At 45.7% G+C, this 16,940-nt stretch overlaps 2 protein-coding genes across 5 annotated transcripts in view; one reads left to right on the top strand and one right to left on the bottom strand.

Moving 5' to 3' along the window:
* The window catches only part of tmem129 (transmembrane protein 129, E3 ubiquitin protein ligase), a 30,085-nt gene extending 24,654 nt beyond the window's left edge, over positions 1-5,431 (top strand). For 3 of the 4 annotated variants that reach the window (XM_041991240.1, XM_041991237.1, XM_041991239.1), the window contains 4 exons: positions 1,793-1,953; positions 2,034-2,193; positions 2,284-2,356; positions 5,092-5,431. In XM_041991240.1, coding sequence (XP_041847174.1) covers positions 1,793-1,953; positions 2,034-2,193; positions 2,284-2,356; positions 5,092-5,276 — 579 coding nt within the window. In that variant the 3' untranslated portion in view covers positions 5,277-5,431. Of the gene's footprint in view, positions 1-1,792; positions 1,954-2,033; positions 2,194-2,246; positions 2,357-5,091 lie in introns of all 4 variants that reach the window. The other variant, XM_041991238.1, reaches the window with a different exon arrangement.
* Positions 5,432-13,132: 7,701 nt separating this feature from the next.
* Positions 13,133-16,065, bottom strand: atoh8 (atonal bHLH transcription factor 8). The gene is made up of 4 exons (XM_041991250.1): positions 15,120-16,065; positions 14,898-15,053; positions 13,477-13,714; positions 13,133-13,398 (listed from the first exon to the last, which is right to left on the bottom strand). The coding sequence occupies exons 1-4, from the start codon at positions 15,720-15,722 to the stop codon at positions 13,352-13,354; spliced, it is 1,044 nt and encodes a 347-aa protein (XP_041847184.1). The 5' UTR covers positions 15,723-16,065; the 3' UTR covers positions 13,133-13,351.
* Positions 16,066-16,940: the final 875 nt, after the last annotated feature.

The following is a 16,940-nucleotide window of genomic DNA, read 5'->3' on the forward strand; positions in this document are numbered from 1 at the left end:
ACCTGGTGGTTGATGGTGGATCCTGGACCTGGTGGTTGATGGTGGATCCTGGACCTGATGGTTGATGGTGGATCCTGGGCCTGGTGGTTGATGGTGGATCCTGGACCTGGTGGTTGATGGTGGATCCTGGGCCTGGTGGTTGATGGTGGATCCTGGGCCTGGTGGTTGATGGTGGATCCTGGACCTGGTGGTTGATGGTGGATCCTGGCCTGGTGGTTGATGGTGGAACCTGGGCCTGGTGGTTGATGGTGGATCCTGGACCTGGTGGTTGATGGTGGATCCTGGACCTGGTGTGCAGCTCTGGTAGGTTATCATCGTTAGGGTTGGCCTCCTGTCCATGTGAAGCGTTAACACAAATTCTGCTTTAAATCCAAACACTTTTTAAACTTATTTCTTGCATCTTTCACCTCCTCTATTGTGATGGCAGCTGCTAGTCTTTCATTTTATATGTTCCCAGTGGAGGGTTAGTGGAGTAAGTCCAGGAATGCATCTTCATTTGCCGACCTTCTTCTTCCTCATGCCCTGTGGGGTTGATATTACTTCATATGTTTGATGATCTCTGACTCCGTATAAACTATTGATCGCTTGTGGTTTACGTACACGCTTTGCCAACCTTCTAGTCGCCTTTGAGCCTGTTTCATAATAGTTTTGTTTCAGAAAATTGTTCTTTTTTTCAAATTCATCTGTTAAGACTTTTCATTGTGTACTCGATGTGCCTCTGGTTTAATGTTTTTAACATGTACAGTCTCAGCTACCAGCTTTCACCTGATGACTGCTGTCATAGCATCCCATAGTATCGTTGGATCTACAGCACCGTTGCTGTTTTCTTCAACATATCTTCTTATTTCTGCTTTAACTTCTGCTTTCTTTAGTCCTGTAGCTGTCAGATTTTGCATTGTTAGACATTTCTTTTGCAGTGATGAATAACAGGAAAACTTCATGTTTGATGTGTGTTTGTTATTGAATTTATTTGGGGTGTATTTCATGGGGCCGTGATAACATTATGTTTCTATTTTGGCTTGAATCTGCTGAAAGTTTTAATAGGAGCCTGTCCTTATGTTAACCACTTATCCCTGTAAGGGTTGAACAAGTCAGGTGCAAAATACACATATAAGTATCTGCACCGAATAAAACTTTCTATTATTTGTTTAGCTGTTAGGTTTTACCTCATGTTCTTCCTGAAATCCGCCTTGTAATCCTGCCCTGTGTTGGGATCAGGATAATCTTGTCTTTTTGGATCAAAGTTATCCGGATCCTACTCAGAAGTTTAGAACAACCCAAGCTGAGGGTTTTATCCAGATAACAACCAGGACTGGATTATGTGATCCGGTCCGGGTCTCCGTTTTGAACAACCCATTTTCAAGATTTGACCCAATCCGATTACCGAAATGCAATCGAATTACGTTTGAACAACTGGCCATTGATGCGTGTTAACGTCGTCACGACATGAAGAGAAAAGCTAACATTCCGGTTTTGAGATTCTATTCTGGCTTCCTATATGAGGGGAAATGTGCTTTAGTACTGTTGATACGGTGGAAAGTTTTTCCCGTTATGACCTCAGAAAGTTTCCAGGAACATATTTCCGTGTATAAAGGTGAGTTTCAGGAGTCTGCGTGGTGTACACACATTCTGACGGAACGTGGAAAATCACACAGATCCAGGGATTGTTTTTAGTAGATCCCGACATGCGCGATGAACGTGGCATACGGACCATATGCAGCGTTCCTACATGAGGCCTCTGGTTTCTGGACCAGCAGACCTTCAACACGCCTGACTCTCTGTCCATCTCCAGGTGACCACCTACTACGTCCACATGACCTTACAGGCCGACTGTCATGTGACCGTGACCGAGTCCACACAGCATGAGCTGAGTCCAGATTCAAGCACCCCCGTAGAGATGCTGACCCTGAGAGTGGAGAGCATCAACCCTGCCGTCAGACCCTTCGGCTTCAGGTACATCTGACCAAAAGTCCAAAAACGTCAGTACAAAATCCAGAATGTCCTCAACACCTAAACCGTTCTTGTGTTTTCAGAATCAACTCTACAGATTATTCAGACTTCAGGGAGAAGCTTGGAGCTCCCATCAGACTTTCCCCCAACGTGGTGATCCATCAAACAATCAGTGATCTGTTCCTGGAGACGTTCAGAGCTCAGGTGGAGCTGAATCAGCCGTACACCCTCCCAGGTGGACAGGTACGCTGCTGCTGACATGTCAGCATGAACTCTGTCTCCTCCTTCCCGTTCAGGGTCTGAAAGCTCAACCAGCAGCTGTCTCATCCACAGGAGCTGGAGCTCTGTATCGGCTGTATGCAAGTTCCTGCTCGCACCAAGCTGGTCCGACGCTGTCACGCAGCAGGTACCTGGGTGGGCGGAGCCATCGGCTTTTACTTGTGTTTCACAATGAGGCTGTGGTTGTATTCAGGAGTCAGCTGATGTGTTTATAGATTATGGTTCCAAATAAGGTAATCGGAACCCCATCCATTCATATTTTACTCCCAGTAAAAGATAAACATGAAATGGAGACGTTTCACCATGTGATGAAAATATGAGCTAATGGTGAATCTGATGGAAAAGTTGGAACAGGAGCAACAAAAGGCTGGAAAAGTACCTGGTACAAAGCAGAAACACCTGGAGGAGCATTGGAGAACTAACCAGGTTACCTGGCAACAGGTCAGTAACATGACTGGTATAAAAGGAGCATTTCAGAGAGGCAGAGTCTCTCAGATGGAAAGATGGACAAAGCTTCACCAATCTGAGACAAACTGGGCCTAAAACTGTGGAACAATTTCAGAAAAATGTTCCTCAGACTTTGAAGATCCTCCATCTACAGTGTAGAATATCATCAGAAGATTCAGAGAATCAGGAGGAATCTCTGTATGCAGAGGACAAGGCTGGAGGTCTAAACTTAATGTAGCATCTCTTCTTCTAACATGTCTGGAAACATCTGGGAAGTAAGGAGACCAGTTGCTGTAGTTTTAGGAGAGGAATGTTGTCCCATTCTGGTCTGATGCAGGATTCTAGCTGCTCTACAGTCCTGGACCTTGGTTGCTGGATTCCTGCTTCCATGATGCTCCAGATGTTGTGTATTGGTGAAAGGTCTGGACTACAGGCAGGCCAGTTCAGCAGCCGGACTCTTCTCCTGTGAAGCCATGCTGCTGTGATGGATGCAGGATGTGGTTCAGCATCGTCTTGCTGAAATCTGCAAGGCCTTCCCTGAAAGAGACGTTGTCTGGATGGGAGCAGATGTTGCTCTAAAACCTCTAGACCTTTGCCTCGGACCATTTTAAATTAGCTTTGGTCCAGAAAAGACTTTAACCTGCATTTGTGTTCACAGACAGTGGTTTCTGGAAGTCTTCCTGAGTCAATGCAGTGGTTTCCAGTAGAGAATCATTTACAGGTGAAACTCTAAAACTAAGAATATCACACAAAACTTGATTTATTTCAGTAATTTACCTTAAAAAGGAAAAGTAATAAATAATATAGGCTCATTATATTAAAGTGAGATATTTCCAGCATTTATGTGTTATAGTGTTGATTATGGCTACAGCTGATGGAAACCCAAACATCTAAATCTCAGAAATGAGAATATAGTGAAAAGGTTCAGTGTTGCAGCCTCTAAGAGCCGCTCTGATCAGCTGATCCATCCAAACACCAGCAGAGGCCTCCTGAGCATCTAGATGGTCTCAGTCTGTTCCAGTAGAGTCCAGCATCATGGGGAAGGTTGCTGACCTGACAACTGGGCAGAAACCATCACCTCCCTCCACCAGGAGGAAAAGCCTCAGCAGGCGGCTGCAGAAGAAGCTGGATGATCAAAGTGCTGCATCAAAGCTCATCAAGAAGAAGCTGAGAGGAAGGAGAAGCTGGAACAAGCAGCCGGATGAAGCAGCTGGAGAGGACGTTCAGGAAAAGCTTCACCAGGACTGGACTGAGGCTGGAGTTTCCAGAGCCACCACATAGACGGATCCTGGACCTGGACTTCATGTCGTAGTCCTCTAGTCCAGCCGCTCCTGAACACAACGTCAGCAACGTCTCATCTGGACTAAAGAAACCAGGACCTGGTCTGTGAGCAGTGGTCCAAAGGGGCTTTTCTGATGAGCAAGTTCTGCATCTCATGTGGAAATCCAGGTCCCAGAGTCTGGAGGAAGACTGGAGAGGCAACAATCCAAGACCCTTAAAGCAGCTTGAAGTTTCCACAGTGGGTGGTGATGTGGGACCCGTGTCCTCTGGTGCTGGTCCACCAGACTTTACTAAGTCCAGAGTCCACACAGCCTCTACCAGGAGGTCTTAGAGCTCTTCATGCTTCCTTTGTGGAGATGCAGACTTTATTTTCCAGCAGGACTCGGCACCTGCCCACACTGCCACAAGAACCTGAACCTGGTTCAAGGACCAAGGATTACTGGGCTGGACTGGCCAGCAGACTCTCCAGACCTGGACCCCGTAGAAACTCTATGGAGCCTTTCCAAGAGGAAGATGGGACACATGAGACGGAGCGATGCAGGAGAGCTGAAGGACTGAAGCATCCTGGTCTTCATTCCAGCCAGCAGGACCACAGGCTGGTAACATCCACGCCGCATGGAGGCAGGAGTCCATGCAGAAGCTCAGACCAAGACCTGGTTCATATGCAGGACTAGACTCTCACATGGTCACAGTTCTGGATCCAGTTTCCTTTTTACTGATTTCATGTCATATTCTAATTTCTGAGATTATGATTTCTGGGTTTCCATCAGCTGGAAGCCGTGATCATCAGTTAGAACAAATAAATGCTGGAAATACCTCACTCTCCATGTAATGAGTCCTACTTTCCCTTTTAAGTTGAATTACTGAAATGAAGTTTTGAGTTTCACCTGTATGCTGTAATGCTGAGATCACCAGCATCCAGCCTTGTCCGATGCACACAGAGATTCCTTCTGATTCTCTGAATCTTCTGATGATATACTGCACTGAAACTCTGTAGGACCGATAGTTGTATCACTACATCCTGGACATTCTGGGCTCCTGAGTTCTGGCTGTGAACAGTGCAGGACTGGGAGAACTGGGACTGGACCAGTGGATCTGTGTTTGACTGACAGATGTGACTGATGTGTGTTTCAGGAGCTGATAATGAGTCCGAGTGTCAGCAGTGTTTTTGCAGACCTATGTGGTGTTTGACCTGTCTGGGTCGATGGTTTGCCAGTCGTCAAGACCAGCAGAGACCAGAAACCTGGTTGTCCAGTAAAGTCCCCTGCCCCACCTGTAGAGCCAGATTCTGCATCCTGGACATCTGCATGGTCCGGTGACTGGATCCAGAAGACCTCATTCCTCTCAGGACCAAGTGGAGCTGTGTGTTAAGACTGAATATGTGACTGCACCTTTTTATAAACAGACTTAGTGTCCTCTTCTTCTGTCACTGTGTCAGAGTTTCTCTGTAAAAATACAGTTTGTTATGAAATCAGTCTGAGGCTGTTTGTTGTTATCGTTTCCTGGTTTATGAATGAAACTGATGATCAGAGCGCAGGTAGGTGGGTTCTAACACCTGCTGTTCATACAGGTGTTAAAACCGATGTTACACCTGCCTCTGGTCCTATACACTGTCAATTCACCACAAAGTCATCTCCATCACTCTTACAGCAACTCCTGATTAGCCAGTTAAACTAGAATCAGACAGCACACTGGCATTTCTTTTTAACCAGGACCAAGAAGCAAAACCTCCATCAGGACCAGGACCAAGAAGCAAAACCTCTATCAGAACCAGGACCAAGAAGCAAAACCTCCATCAGGACCAGGACCAAGAAGCAAAACCTCTATCAGAACCAGGACCAAGAAGCAAAACCTCCATCAGGACCAGGACCAAGAAGCAAAACCTCTATCAGAACCAGGACCAAGAAGCAAAACCTCCATCAGGACCAGGACTAAGAAGCAAAACCTCCATCAGAACCAGGACCAAGAAGCAAAACCTCCATCAGGACCAGGACCAAGAAGCAAAACCTCTATCAGAACCAGGACCAAGAAGCAAAACCTCCATCAGATCCAGGACCAAGAAGCAAAACCTCCATCAGAACCAGGACCAAGAAGCAAAACCTCTATCAGAACCAGGACCAAGAAGCAAAACCTCCATCAGGACCAGGACCAAGAAGCAAAACCTCCATCAGGACCAGGACCAAGAAGCAAAACCTCTATCAGAACCAGGACCAAGAAGCAAAACCTCCATCAGGACCAGGACTAAGAAGCAAAACCTCCATCAGAACCAGGACCAAGAAGCAAAACCTCCATCAGGACCAGGACCAAGAAGCAAAACCTCTATCAGAACCAGGACCAAGAAGCAAAACCTCCATCAGATCCAGGACCAAGAAGAAAAACCTCCATCAGAACCAGGACCAAGAAGAAAAACCTCCGTCAGAACCAGGACCAAGAAGTCAAACCTCCACCAGAACCAGGACCAAGAAGAAAAACCTCCGTCAGAACCAGGACCAAGAAGAAAAACCTCCGTCAGAACCAGGACCAAGAAGTCAAACCTCCGTCAGAACAAGGACCAAGAAGAAAAACCTCCATCAGAACCAGGACCAAGAAGAAAAACCTCCATCAGAACCAGGACCAAGAAGCAAAACCTCCATCAGAACCAGGACCAAGAAGTAAAACCTCCATCAGAACCAGGACCAAGGAGCAAAACCTCCATCAGAACTAGAACCAAGGAACAAAACCTCCATCAGAACCAGGACCAGAAAGGAAAAACTCCATCAGAACCGGGACCAAAAGCCAAAGACTCCATCAGAACCAGTACCGGAAAGTAAAACCTCCATCAGAACCTGGACCAAGAAGCAAAATCTCCATCAGATCCAGGACCAAGAAGAAAAACCTCCATCAGAACCAGGACCAGGAAGCAAAACCTCCATCAGAACCAGGACCAAGAAGAAAAACCTCCATCAGGACCAAGAAGAAAAACCTCCATCAGAACCAGGACCAGGAAGCAAAACCTCCATCAGAACCAGGACCAGGAAGCAAAAGCTCCATCAGAACCAGGACCAAGAAGCAAAAGCTCCATCAGGACCAGGACCAATAAGCAAAAGCTCCATCAGATCCAGGACCAAGAAGCAAAACCTCCATCAGAACCAGGACCAAGAAGAAAAACCTCCATCAGAACCAGGACCAAGAAGCAAAACCTCCGTCAGAACCAGGACCAAGAAGTCAAACTTCCGTCAGAACCAGGACCAAGAAGTAAAACCTCCATCAGAACTAGAACCAAGGAGCAAAACCTCCATCAGAACCAGGACCAGAAAGGAAAACTCCATCAGAACCGGGACCAAAAGCCAAAGACTCCATCAGAACCAATACCAGAAAGTAAAACCTCCATCAGAACCGGGACCAAGAAGCAAAACCTCCATCAGATCCAGGACCAAGAAGCAAAACCTCCATCAGCAACAGAACCAGAACCATGGAGCAAAATCTCCATCAGAACCAGGACCAAGAAGCAAAACCTTCATCAAAACCGGGACCAAGAAGCAAAACCTCCATCAGAACCAGGACCAAGAAGCAAAACCTCCATCAGAACCAGGACCAAGAAGTAAAACCTCCATCAGAACCAGGACCAAGGAGCAAAATCGCCATCAGAACTAGAACCAAGGAACAAAACCTCCATCAGAACCGGGACCAAAAGCCAAAGACTCCATCAGAACCAGTACCGGAAAGTAAAACCTCCATCAGAACCAGGACCAGAAAGTAAAACCTTCATCAGAACCAGGACCAGAAAGGAAAACCTCCATCAGAACCAGTACCGGAAAGTAAAACCTCCATCAGAACCTGGACCAAGAAGCAAAATCTCCATCAGATCCAGGACCAAGAAGAAAAACCTCCATCAGAACCAGGACCAGGAAGCAAAACCTCCATCAGAACCAGGACCAAGAAGAAAAACCTCCATCAGGACCAAGAAGAAAAACCTCCATCAGAACCAGGACCAGGAAGCAAAAGCTCCATCAGAACCAGGACCAGGAAGCAAAAGCTCCATCAGAACCAGGACCAAGAAGCAAAAGCTCCATCAGGACCAGGACCAATAAGCAAAAGCTCCATCAGATCCAGGACCAAGAAGCAAAACCTCCATCAGAACCAGGACCAAGAAGAAAAACCTCCATCAGAACCAGGACCAAGAAGCAAAACCTCCGTCAGAACCAGGACCAAGAAGTCAAACTTCCGTCAGAACCAGGACCAAGAAGTAAAACCTCCATCAGAACTAGAACCAAGGAGCAAAACCTCCATCAGAACCAGGACCAGAAAGGAAAACTCCATCAGAACCGGGACCAAAAGCCAAAGACTCCATCAGAACCAATACCAGAAAGTAAAACCTCCATCAGAACCGGGACCAAGAAGCAAAACCTCCATCAGATCCAGGACCAAGAAGCAAAACCTCCATCAGCAACAGAACCAGAACCATGGAGCAAAATCTCCATCAGAACCAGGACCAAGAAGCAAAACCTTCATCAAAACCGGGACCAAGAAGCAAAACCTCCATCAGAACCAGGACCAAGAAGCAAAACCTCCATCAGAACCAGGACCAAGAAGTAAAACCTCCATCAGAACCAGGACCAAGGAGCAAAATCGCCATCAGAACTAGAACCAAGGAACAAAACCTCCATCAGAACCGGGACCAAAAGCCAAAGACTCCATCAGAACCAGTACCGGAAAGTAAAACCTCCATCAGAACCAGGACCAGAAAGTAAAACCTTCATCAGAACCGGGACCAAGAAGCAAAACCTCCATCAGATCCAGGACCAAGCAACAAAACCTCCATCAGAACCAGGACCAGAAAGGAAAAACTCCATTAGAACCAGGACCAGGAAGCAAAACCTCCATCAGAACCAGGACCAGGAAGCAACACCTCTATCAGAACTAGAACCAAGTAGCAAAACCTCCATCAGAACCAGGACCAGAAAGGAAAACCTCCATCAGGATCAGAACCAAGAAACAAATCCTCCATCAGGGTCAGAGTTATTAAGGAAAACCATCTGAACCAGGAACAAGAATAAGAACAAGAAGCAAAACCGCCATCCAAACCCTGTTCCTGAGTTTCCGGCACCAGACCTGTTCCCTGCTTCGCTCTGCCTGCATTCTGGGCCTCACTTCCGCACACGTAACACAACATTTACAATATTAAATATTTTTTAATCACTATATTGTAGTTAATTTCATTATATTACAGCTACTTTCATTATAATATTATACTTAGAATATTATTTACTTTCAATAAAACATTAGTTACTTTATTACAATTTACAGTTTAAGTAAGATAATATTTTTATTAGAATATTGGTTACTTTTATTATATTACATTGCAATATTATAATATTGCAGTATTACAGCTTTTTATTAGATTACTTTTATCACAATATTAGTTGTTTATTATAATATTAGTTACTTTTTATACCATTAGTATTATGTTATTACATGAGTTACTTTCATTACAATATAACTAACTTTCATTATTATATTACAGTTTATTTCATTAATAATTAATATATTACACTTACTTTTGTGACAGTATTAGTTAGTTTCATTAGAAAATGAAGTTAATCAGAGTCATTTATAAAAGAGTTTTATTTGTTTTAGATCTGGCTTAATACAAGTTCAACTGAGCTACATAGAACTGTGTAACATAGAAAAGGCCTGACCATCAGCATCTGGTCTGGATCTTGGTTAAACGTCCAGATGTGGTAGAGATCTTGCAGCTGTTAGACGGGATGAGCAGGACGTTTTGGATTTTCTGTCCTGTCAGCACCACTTCCCAGGAACGTTCCAGTAGAAACTGGAATTCTGCGTTTCATTTGGGTGGAACTCATCTTCTTTTACAGAATAAACCTGTTACAGATATGATTTCTGAAGATTTCTTGTCTTAAAATCGTCATTCTGAGCAGAATAAGTGGGAACAGTTGTTTACATATCAGATGTCTCACTGCTGAAATTATTCATGTGTTAGTTATAAGTTCATCATGAGAGTCCCATCATGCTCTGTCCTCTTCATCCACCCAGACTTCTTCTTCTGCTTCACTCCTGAAACACAAGAAGAACGCAGTTACATTTCTGGTCACACTGCTGCCAGTGTTCAGAAAGGAAAGGTAATGGCACACAGCAAAGGCCCCCCAGGCTTGGAGCCCTGGCTGAGACCCTGACTTGTACCCTTGGTTGGAGGTCTGTAATGAGGAGGTGAGGGGGGTCTGTGGATGGGGTCACCTCGTGTCGGTGGGCTGTGGCCACCGTTGGATGGCCAGACCGTTCTGGGGTGGGCTGGGTGGGGGTTCTGGGCTCTGGTGTCTGGGGTGACCCCCTCTCTTGGAGGGGTTGTTTAGTGCTGGGGGTTCTGGGCCTGCCTGAGTATGCTGCCACGGGGTGGGCTGGTGCATGTCCTGGTGTCTGGTTGCCGCCCAGGGACTTGGTATGGTCAGGGGCAAGAGGGGTGTAGGGGTATGTAGGGAGGCTGAGTGGGGCTTGGGGGATCGTAGGAGGAGACACTGGGGTTGGGGTGTGTGTCAGGATAAGCGGGACATAGTTGTGTATGTGGGGAGGGATCACATGCACCCATGGGTGTGCCTGGGGGTGGTTGGTCGTGGATCTGGACTCTCCAGCCTTCCTCTTCCCCCTCCTTTCCTTCCCCTGTATATCACCAGTAACTCACTAGGACAGGCTGTGTCTCTCTGGGAGAACTTAGGTCTTACTGGGACAACCTGGACAAATCAAAGTGAATGGATAAGGTTGTCTAATGTGATCAAAGTCTAATAATCATATGAGCTATGATAGGGACACGCATGTAAGTGCACGTGCATGGGGCCTGGCTGCATGAAAGCACAGACACGCACACAGCTGCAGCACACACACTTTTATGTGTGTGCTGCTGAAGGTAGAAACTAGCGGTAAAGTCCTGATGAAAGACCCACCCCCACCCCCACCCCCCATCCTCCCACCAGCTGCTGCTGTCTGGCAGGCTGAGGATGACGGTGTTTTTTCCCTCCTGGTGGAGCAGATGGCCCGGAGCGCTGGAGTGGGGGAATGTGTTGGAGAGACTGCCGGGAATGTGTGTGTGCTTTCAGTTGGCGTGCCTTCATGCTGCCCTCTGCCCTTCATGGCGCCAGCTCCACTTCCCTCCACTCTAAACATCTGGTGTCTGCGACTCAGCACACACACACACACAGGCAGCAGGAAAACCAACAGACGAGCTCACAGTGAAATATTTCCACCCAAACTTTCATCCACATCTGCTGAATCCTGGTAGTTCACCACCAGCCCTGGTTGTCAACAGGACTAAACCCAGTTAGTTACATTGAACCATTACTGGTTAGCCTGACTAGTTTTCTGGTTAAAGTTTCTCTCTAAAGTCTGATGTTCATCAGCTTGAAGCTGCAGAGATTCACTGAAACACACATGGAAATGAGGCAGAAACAGTTTGTCCAGTTGTAGGAAGTCCCAATACAAACTACTGGAACCAGCTGCTACAGACAGGTTTATACTGGGATTAAAAGCTGCTACAGACAGGTTTATACTGGGATTAAAAGCTGCTACAGACTGGTTTATAGTGGGATTTAAAACTGTTACAGACTGGTTTATACTGGGATTAAAAGCTGCTACAGACTGGATTATACTGGGATTAAAAGCTGTTACAGACAGGTTTATACTGGGATTAAAAGCTGTTACAGACTGGTTTATACTGGGATTAGAAGCTGCTACAGACTGGTTTATACTGGGATTAGAAGCTGCTACAGACTGGTTTATACTGGGATTAAAAGCTGCTACAGACTGGTTTATACTGGGATTAAAAGCTGCTACAGACTGGTTTATACTGGGATTAAAAGCTGCTACAGACTGGTTTATACTGGGATTAAAAGCTGCTACACACTGGTTTATACTGGGATTAAAAGCTGTTACAGACTGGTTTATACTGGGATTAAAAGCTGCTACAGACTGGTTTATACTGGGATTAAAAACTGTTACAGACTGGTTTATACTGGGATTAAAAGCTGTTACAGACTGGTTTATACTGGGATTAAAAGCTGTTACAGACTGGTTTATACTGGGATTAAAAGCTGCTACAGACTGGTTTATACTGGGATTAAAAGCTGCTACAGACTGGTTTATACTGGGATTAAAAGCTGCTACAGACTGGTTTATACTGGGATTAAAAGCTGCTACAGACTGGTTTATACTGGGATTAAAAGCTGCTACAGACTGGTTTATACTGGGATTAAAAACTGCTACAGACTGGTTTATACTGGGATTAAAAGCTGCTACAGACTGGTTTATACTGGGATTAAAAGCTGCTACACACTGGTTTATACTGGGATTAAAAGCTGTTACAGACTGGTTTATACTGGGATTATAAACTGCTACAGACTGGTTTATACTGGGATTAAAAGCTGCTACAGACTGGTTTATACTGGGATTAAAAGCTGTTACAGACTGGTTTATACTGTGATTAAAAGCTGTTACAGACTGGTTTATGCTGGGATTAAAAGCTGTTACAGACTGGTTTATACTGGGATTAAAAGCTGCTACACACTGGTTTATACTGGGATTAAAAACTGCTACAGACAGGTTTATACTGGGATTAAAAGCTGCTACAGACTGGTTTATACTGGGATTAAAAGCTGCTACAGACTGGTTTATACTGGGATTAAAAGCTGCTACAGACTGGTTTATACTGGGATTAAAAGCTGCTACACACTGGTTTATACTGGGATTAAAAGCTGTTACAGACTGGTTTATACTGGGATTAAAGGCTGTTACAGACTGGTTTATACTGGGATTAAACGCTGTTACAGACTGGTTTATACTGGGATTAAAAGCAGCTACAGACTGGTTTATACTGGGATTAAAAGCTGCTACAGACTGGTTTATACTGGGATTAAAAGCTGCTACACACTGGTTTATACTGGGATTAAAAGCTGTTACAGACTGGTTTATACTGGGATTAAAGGCTGTTACAGACTGGTTTATACTGGGATTAAACGCTGTTACAGACTGGTTTATACTGGGATTAAAAGCAGCTACAGACTGGGTTATACTGGGATTAAAAGCTGCTACAGACTGGTTTCCAGTAAGAAAAACAAATAGAAAAAGTGCCTGTAGGTGGGTTTGAGGTTGGGAAGTTTTTTACTGAATAATAATTCTTCTGGAATACTGGTAACCGTCTTTAAAAATCTATCAATAAATACCAATGAGTTAACTAGCTCCTACCAGTTCCCAACAGCAGATCTTCATCTCTGCAGGTCGATGGACTTCAGATAGTCTGGAAATGACCTGATAACCTAGGAGATTGATGGGAGCAACAGCTGCTTCTCTAAGGTCATTGCTGATGTCTTTCCTCCTTGGCATTGTGTAAACAGCTGAATGCTGACTTTTAGTTTCTGCTCACTAAGTTATGACGCGGTGTAGTATGATGACCATCTGAGGACAGATATGCGGCCATTTTGTGTAATTATTTAGACAACATGTAATTTTGTCCCTGGCTACATTCCTTACAACATGTTTCTCCTTGACATCTGGGGTCTTTGGGGTTTTCCAGCCTCACCTTCCTCTTCTTGCTCCGGCCCTCAGCCTGGAGAGTCCTGGTACACTGCTCCACACACTGGGAGAAGCTGACGCTGCTGTGGTCCGAGCTGTAGTCCAGCTCCGCTAACTGGGCCAGAGACAGGATGTAGTTACAGGCAATCCGTAGTATAGCCAGCTTGGACAGCTTCTGTCCATAGGAGTAACACGGCACCTGGACAGAGACAGAAGAGGACAGGAGGTGATCTGGTGTGTCTCTGTCTCTCTGTCTGTCTGTCTCTGTCCGTATCTGTCCGTCTCTGTCTGTCTGTCTCTGTCCGTCTCTGTCTGTCTGTCTGTCTGTCCATCTCTGTCTGTCTGTCTCTGTCCGTCTCTGTCTGTCTGTCTCTGTCCGTCTCTGTCTGTCTGTCTCTGTCTGTCCATCTGTCTGTCTGTCTGTCCATCTCTGTCTGTCTGTCTCTGTCCGTATCTGTCCGTCTGTCTCTGTCTCTCCATCTGTCTGTCTGTCCGTCCGTCTCTGTCTCCACCTGTCTCTGTCTGTCCGTCAGCAATATAAGTTGTAGACGGATTTTGATCGATGATTGATTTTGATTTTGATCAGGAAATGTCAGAAATGGAATAAAGGAACCAGTGATTAGATTCTGGGGGTGATCTGGATCAATGTCTGGATCCAGGAATGTTTACAAGGCTTCTTTACTACAGAGATAATCAGATAATCCCCAAAGAATACTTCATGCTAGATGTTATAATCCAACATTGTTTGACCGAGATCATGTTGGTATTCTGGATCTGGTGATCCAGAAAGCTCAAAATTTAGGGGGTACTGGGTGGGCTGTTGGACCTTTTGGAGTTTTTCTCAGTGGCTTGGTGGAGATCTGCTCTCTGAGAGTGCTTCTAGTTTTATGGTCTATGACTAGAATGAATTGGACTGAATGAATGAATGAATGGACCGTGTCTGTACAAAGGACCCGACATGACTGCATTGTGAATTGTTGCTGTATAAATAAAGATTATTTTAACTGAATTGAATCAAAGAGCAGAAAATAACCTGAGCGGTAACAAGTCTTTTTCCTTGTTGACCTCCTCTTTGATTGGACAGTTTCATTATCCAATAAGATTGAAGAGTAAAAACAGACCCACAAGCTTTTGGTAACTTCAGAGTCACACAGAGTGTGGGAAATTAAATGTTCGTGTAATCTGACCTTTTAAAAAAATAAACTAAGAAATCTTTTCCATCCAATTTATTTCTTAATTTTACATATTTTGTTTACATCAGAATAGAGATCTGATTGGCTGTAGAAATGACGTGTGTGTGTGTTTTAAAACAAAAAGCTTCACTTCCTGCAGGAAAAACTGGAGTTTATCTTTCCAGTCTCGGTTCAGATAGAGGATCTGACCTGTTTCCTCAGGGCCTCAAATGCAGCGCTGATGGTGTGGACGCGGGTCCGCTCCCTAGCGTTGGCGAGAAGCCTCCTGGTCTGTTGGACGGCTTTGACCTCTGGGAGATGTCCCCGAGTATCAGCGCCCATCCCAACCTGCTTTTTGGGAGAATCCTAAGAGAAGAGACCAAAGGGAGTCAACATGTTTATTTATTTATTCATTAGACCTTGAATATTCACCTTCTGGGAGGAGACATGGACTTCCAGCTGGTCTGGACTCTGGGAGGACCGGGACACTCGGGACGAGGCTGAAGACTGTCCTGGCAGACATGTCTCCACACAGAATTCCTGATGTCCAGGAGAAAGGTGTCCACCGGTGGACATGGACAGAGGGAAGGTAGGGTGGAGGCCCAGTTTGAGTCTGTTGGACAGGGGCTGAGATATGGAGGTGGGCCAGTGGGAGATCTCATGGTTGGACAGCGGAGACAAAGGGGACTGGGACAGTCTGGAAGTGACACCGGGAACATTAATCCCTATCCTCATGTCTATGGCACCACTGTGACCTGGAGCCATGCAGTCTCCTGGCATTCCTGACATCACTTCCTGTGGCATCAGCAGCTGTCGCTGCAGAGGAGCCATCTTGCTGACGTTATGGACCCCCATATGAGACTCGTCTGCTGTGTTGACATCAGACATGTCCATTGGGAAGATTCTCATCCTGTCACTTTCAGAGGCTGTGAAAAGTCTTTTAGGCTCACGGGACTTCCTCTTGAACTTCTTCAGTTCTGGTTCTCTGTCAGCAGAGCTGCTCCAGGTACTGCTGAGTGTCAGAGGCTTCTTCATCTTCAACCTCCTGACCAGCTAAATCAGACCCAGACCAGGATCGGAACTTCTGATGTAGTCTATGAACTCAGTACTCCACCACACGGAGCGTCTACGAGATGCTGCTGGAAACAGACAGGAAGATCTCAGACCACTTTCATCTGACCTGCAGGTTTTCTGAGGCTCTACTGGTTCTGCTGCTGGACCATCATCATCTGCTCCACAGAGGTTTCTTCCTACAGATGGAGAATTTCTTCCTGCAGATGGAGAAGTGTCCTCCTGCAGATGGAGAAGTTTCTTCCTGCAGATGGAGAAGTTACTTCCTGCAGATGGAGAAGTTTCCTCCTGCAGATGGAGAAGTTTCCTCCTGCAGATGGAGAAGTTACCTCCTGCAGATGGAGAAGTTTCCTCCTGCAGATGGAGAAGTTTCCTCCTGCAGATGGAGAAGTTACTTCCTGCAGATGGAGAAGTTTCCTCCTGCAGATGGAGAAGTTTCCTCCTGCAGATGGAGAAGTTACTTCCTGCAGATGGAGAAGTTTCCTCCTGCAGATGGAGAAGTTTCCTCCTGCAGATGGAGAAGTTACTTCCTGCAGATGGAGAAGTTTCCTCCTGCAGATGGAGAAGTTACTCCCTGCAGATGGAGAAGTTTCCTCCTGCAGATGGAGAAGTTTCCTCCTGCAGATGGAGAAGTTACTTCCTGCAGATGGAGAAGTTTCCTCCTGCAGATGGAGAAGTTACTTCCTGCAGATGGAGAAGTTTCCTCCTGCAGATGGAGAAGTTACTTCCTGCAGATGGAGAAGTTTCCTCCTGCAGATGGAGAAGTTACTTCCTGCAGATGGAGAAGTTTCCTCCTGCAGATGGAGAAGTTACTTCCTGCAGATGGAGAAGTTACTTCCTGCAGATGGAGAAGTTTCCTCCTGCAGATGGAGAAGTTACTTCCTGCAGATGGAGAAGTTTCCTCCTGCAGATGGAGAAGTTTCCTCCTGCAGATGGAGAAGTTACTTCCTGCAGATGGAGAAGTTTCCTCCTGCAGATGGAGAAGTTACTTCCTGCAGATGGAGAAGTTACTTCCTGCAGATGGAGAAGTTTCCTCCTGCAGATGGAGAAGTTACTTCCTGCAGATGGAGAAGTTTCCTCCTGCAGATGGAGAAGTTTCCTCCTGCAGATGGAGAAGTTACTTCCTGCAGATGGAGAAGTTTCCTCCTGCAGATGGAGAAGTTTCCTCCTGCAGATGGAGAA

This window comes from Melanotaenia boesemani, chromosome 7 (genome assembly GCF_017639745.1).
Source record: "Melanotaenia boesemani isolate fMelBoe1 chromosome 7, fMelBoe1.pri, whole genome shotgun sequence".
NCBI lineage: Eukaryota > Metazoa > Chordata > Actinopteri > Atheriniformes > Melanotaeniidae > Melanotaenia > Melanotaenia boesemani.

Bases quoted from the DNA above. Each gene is read 5' to 3' on its own strand.
- atoh8 (XM_041991250.1), bottom strand. From the start codon at position 15,722: ATGAAGAAGCCTCTGACACTCAGCAGTACCTGGAGCAGCTCTGCTGAC. The intron at 13,715-14,897 runs GTCAGATCCTCT...GTCTCTGTCCAG, and splicing joins TTGAGGCCCTGAGGAAACAG to GTGCCGTGTTACTCCTATGG. The intron at 13,399-13,476 runs GTTGTAAGGAAT...ATCTGTCCTCAG, and splicing joins CAGATGTCAAGGAGAAACAT to ATGGTCATCATACTACACCG.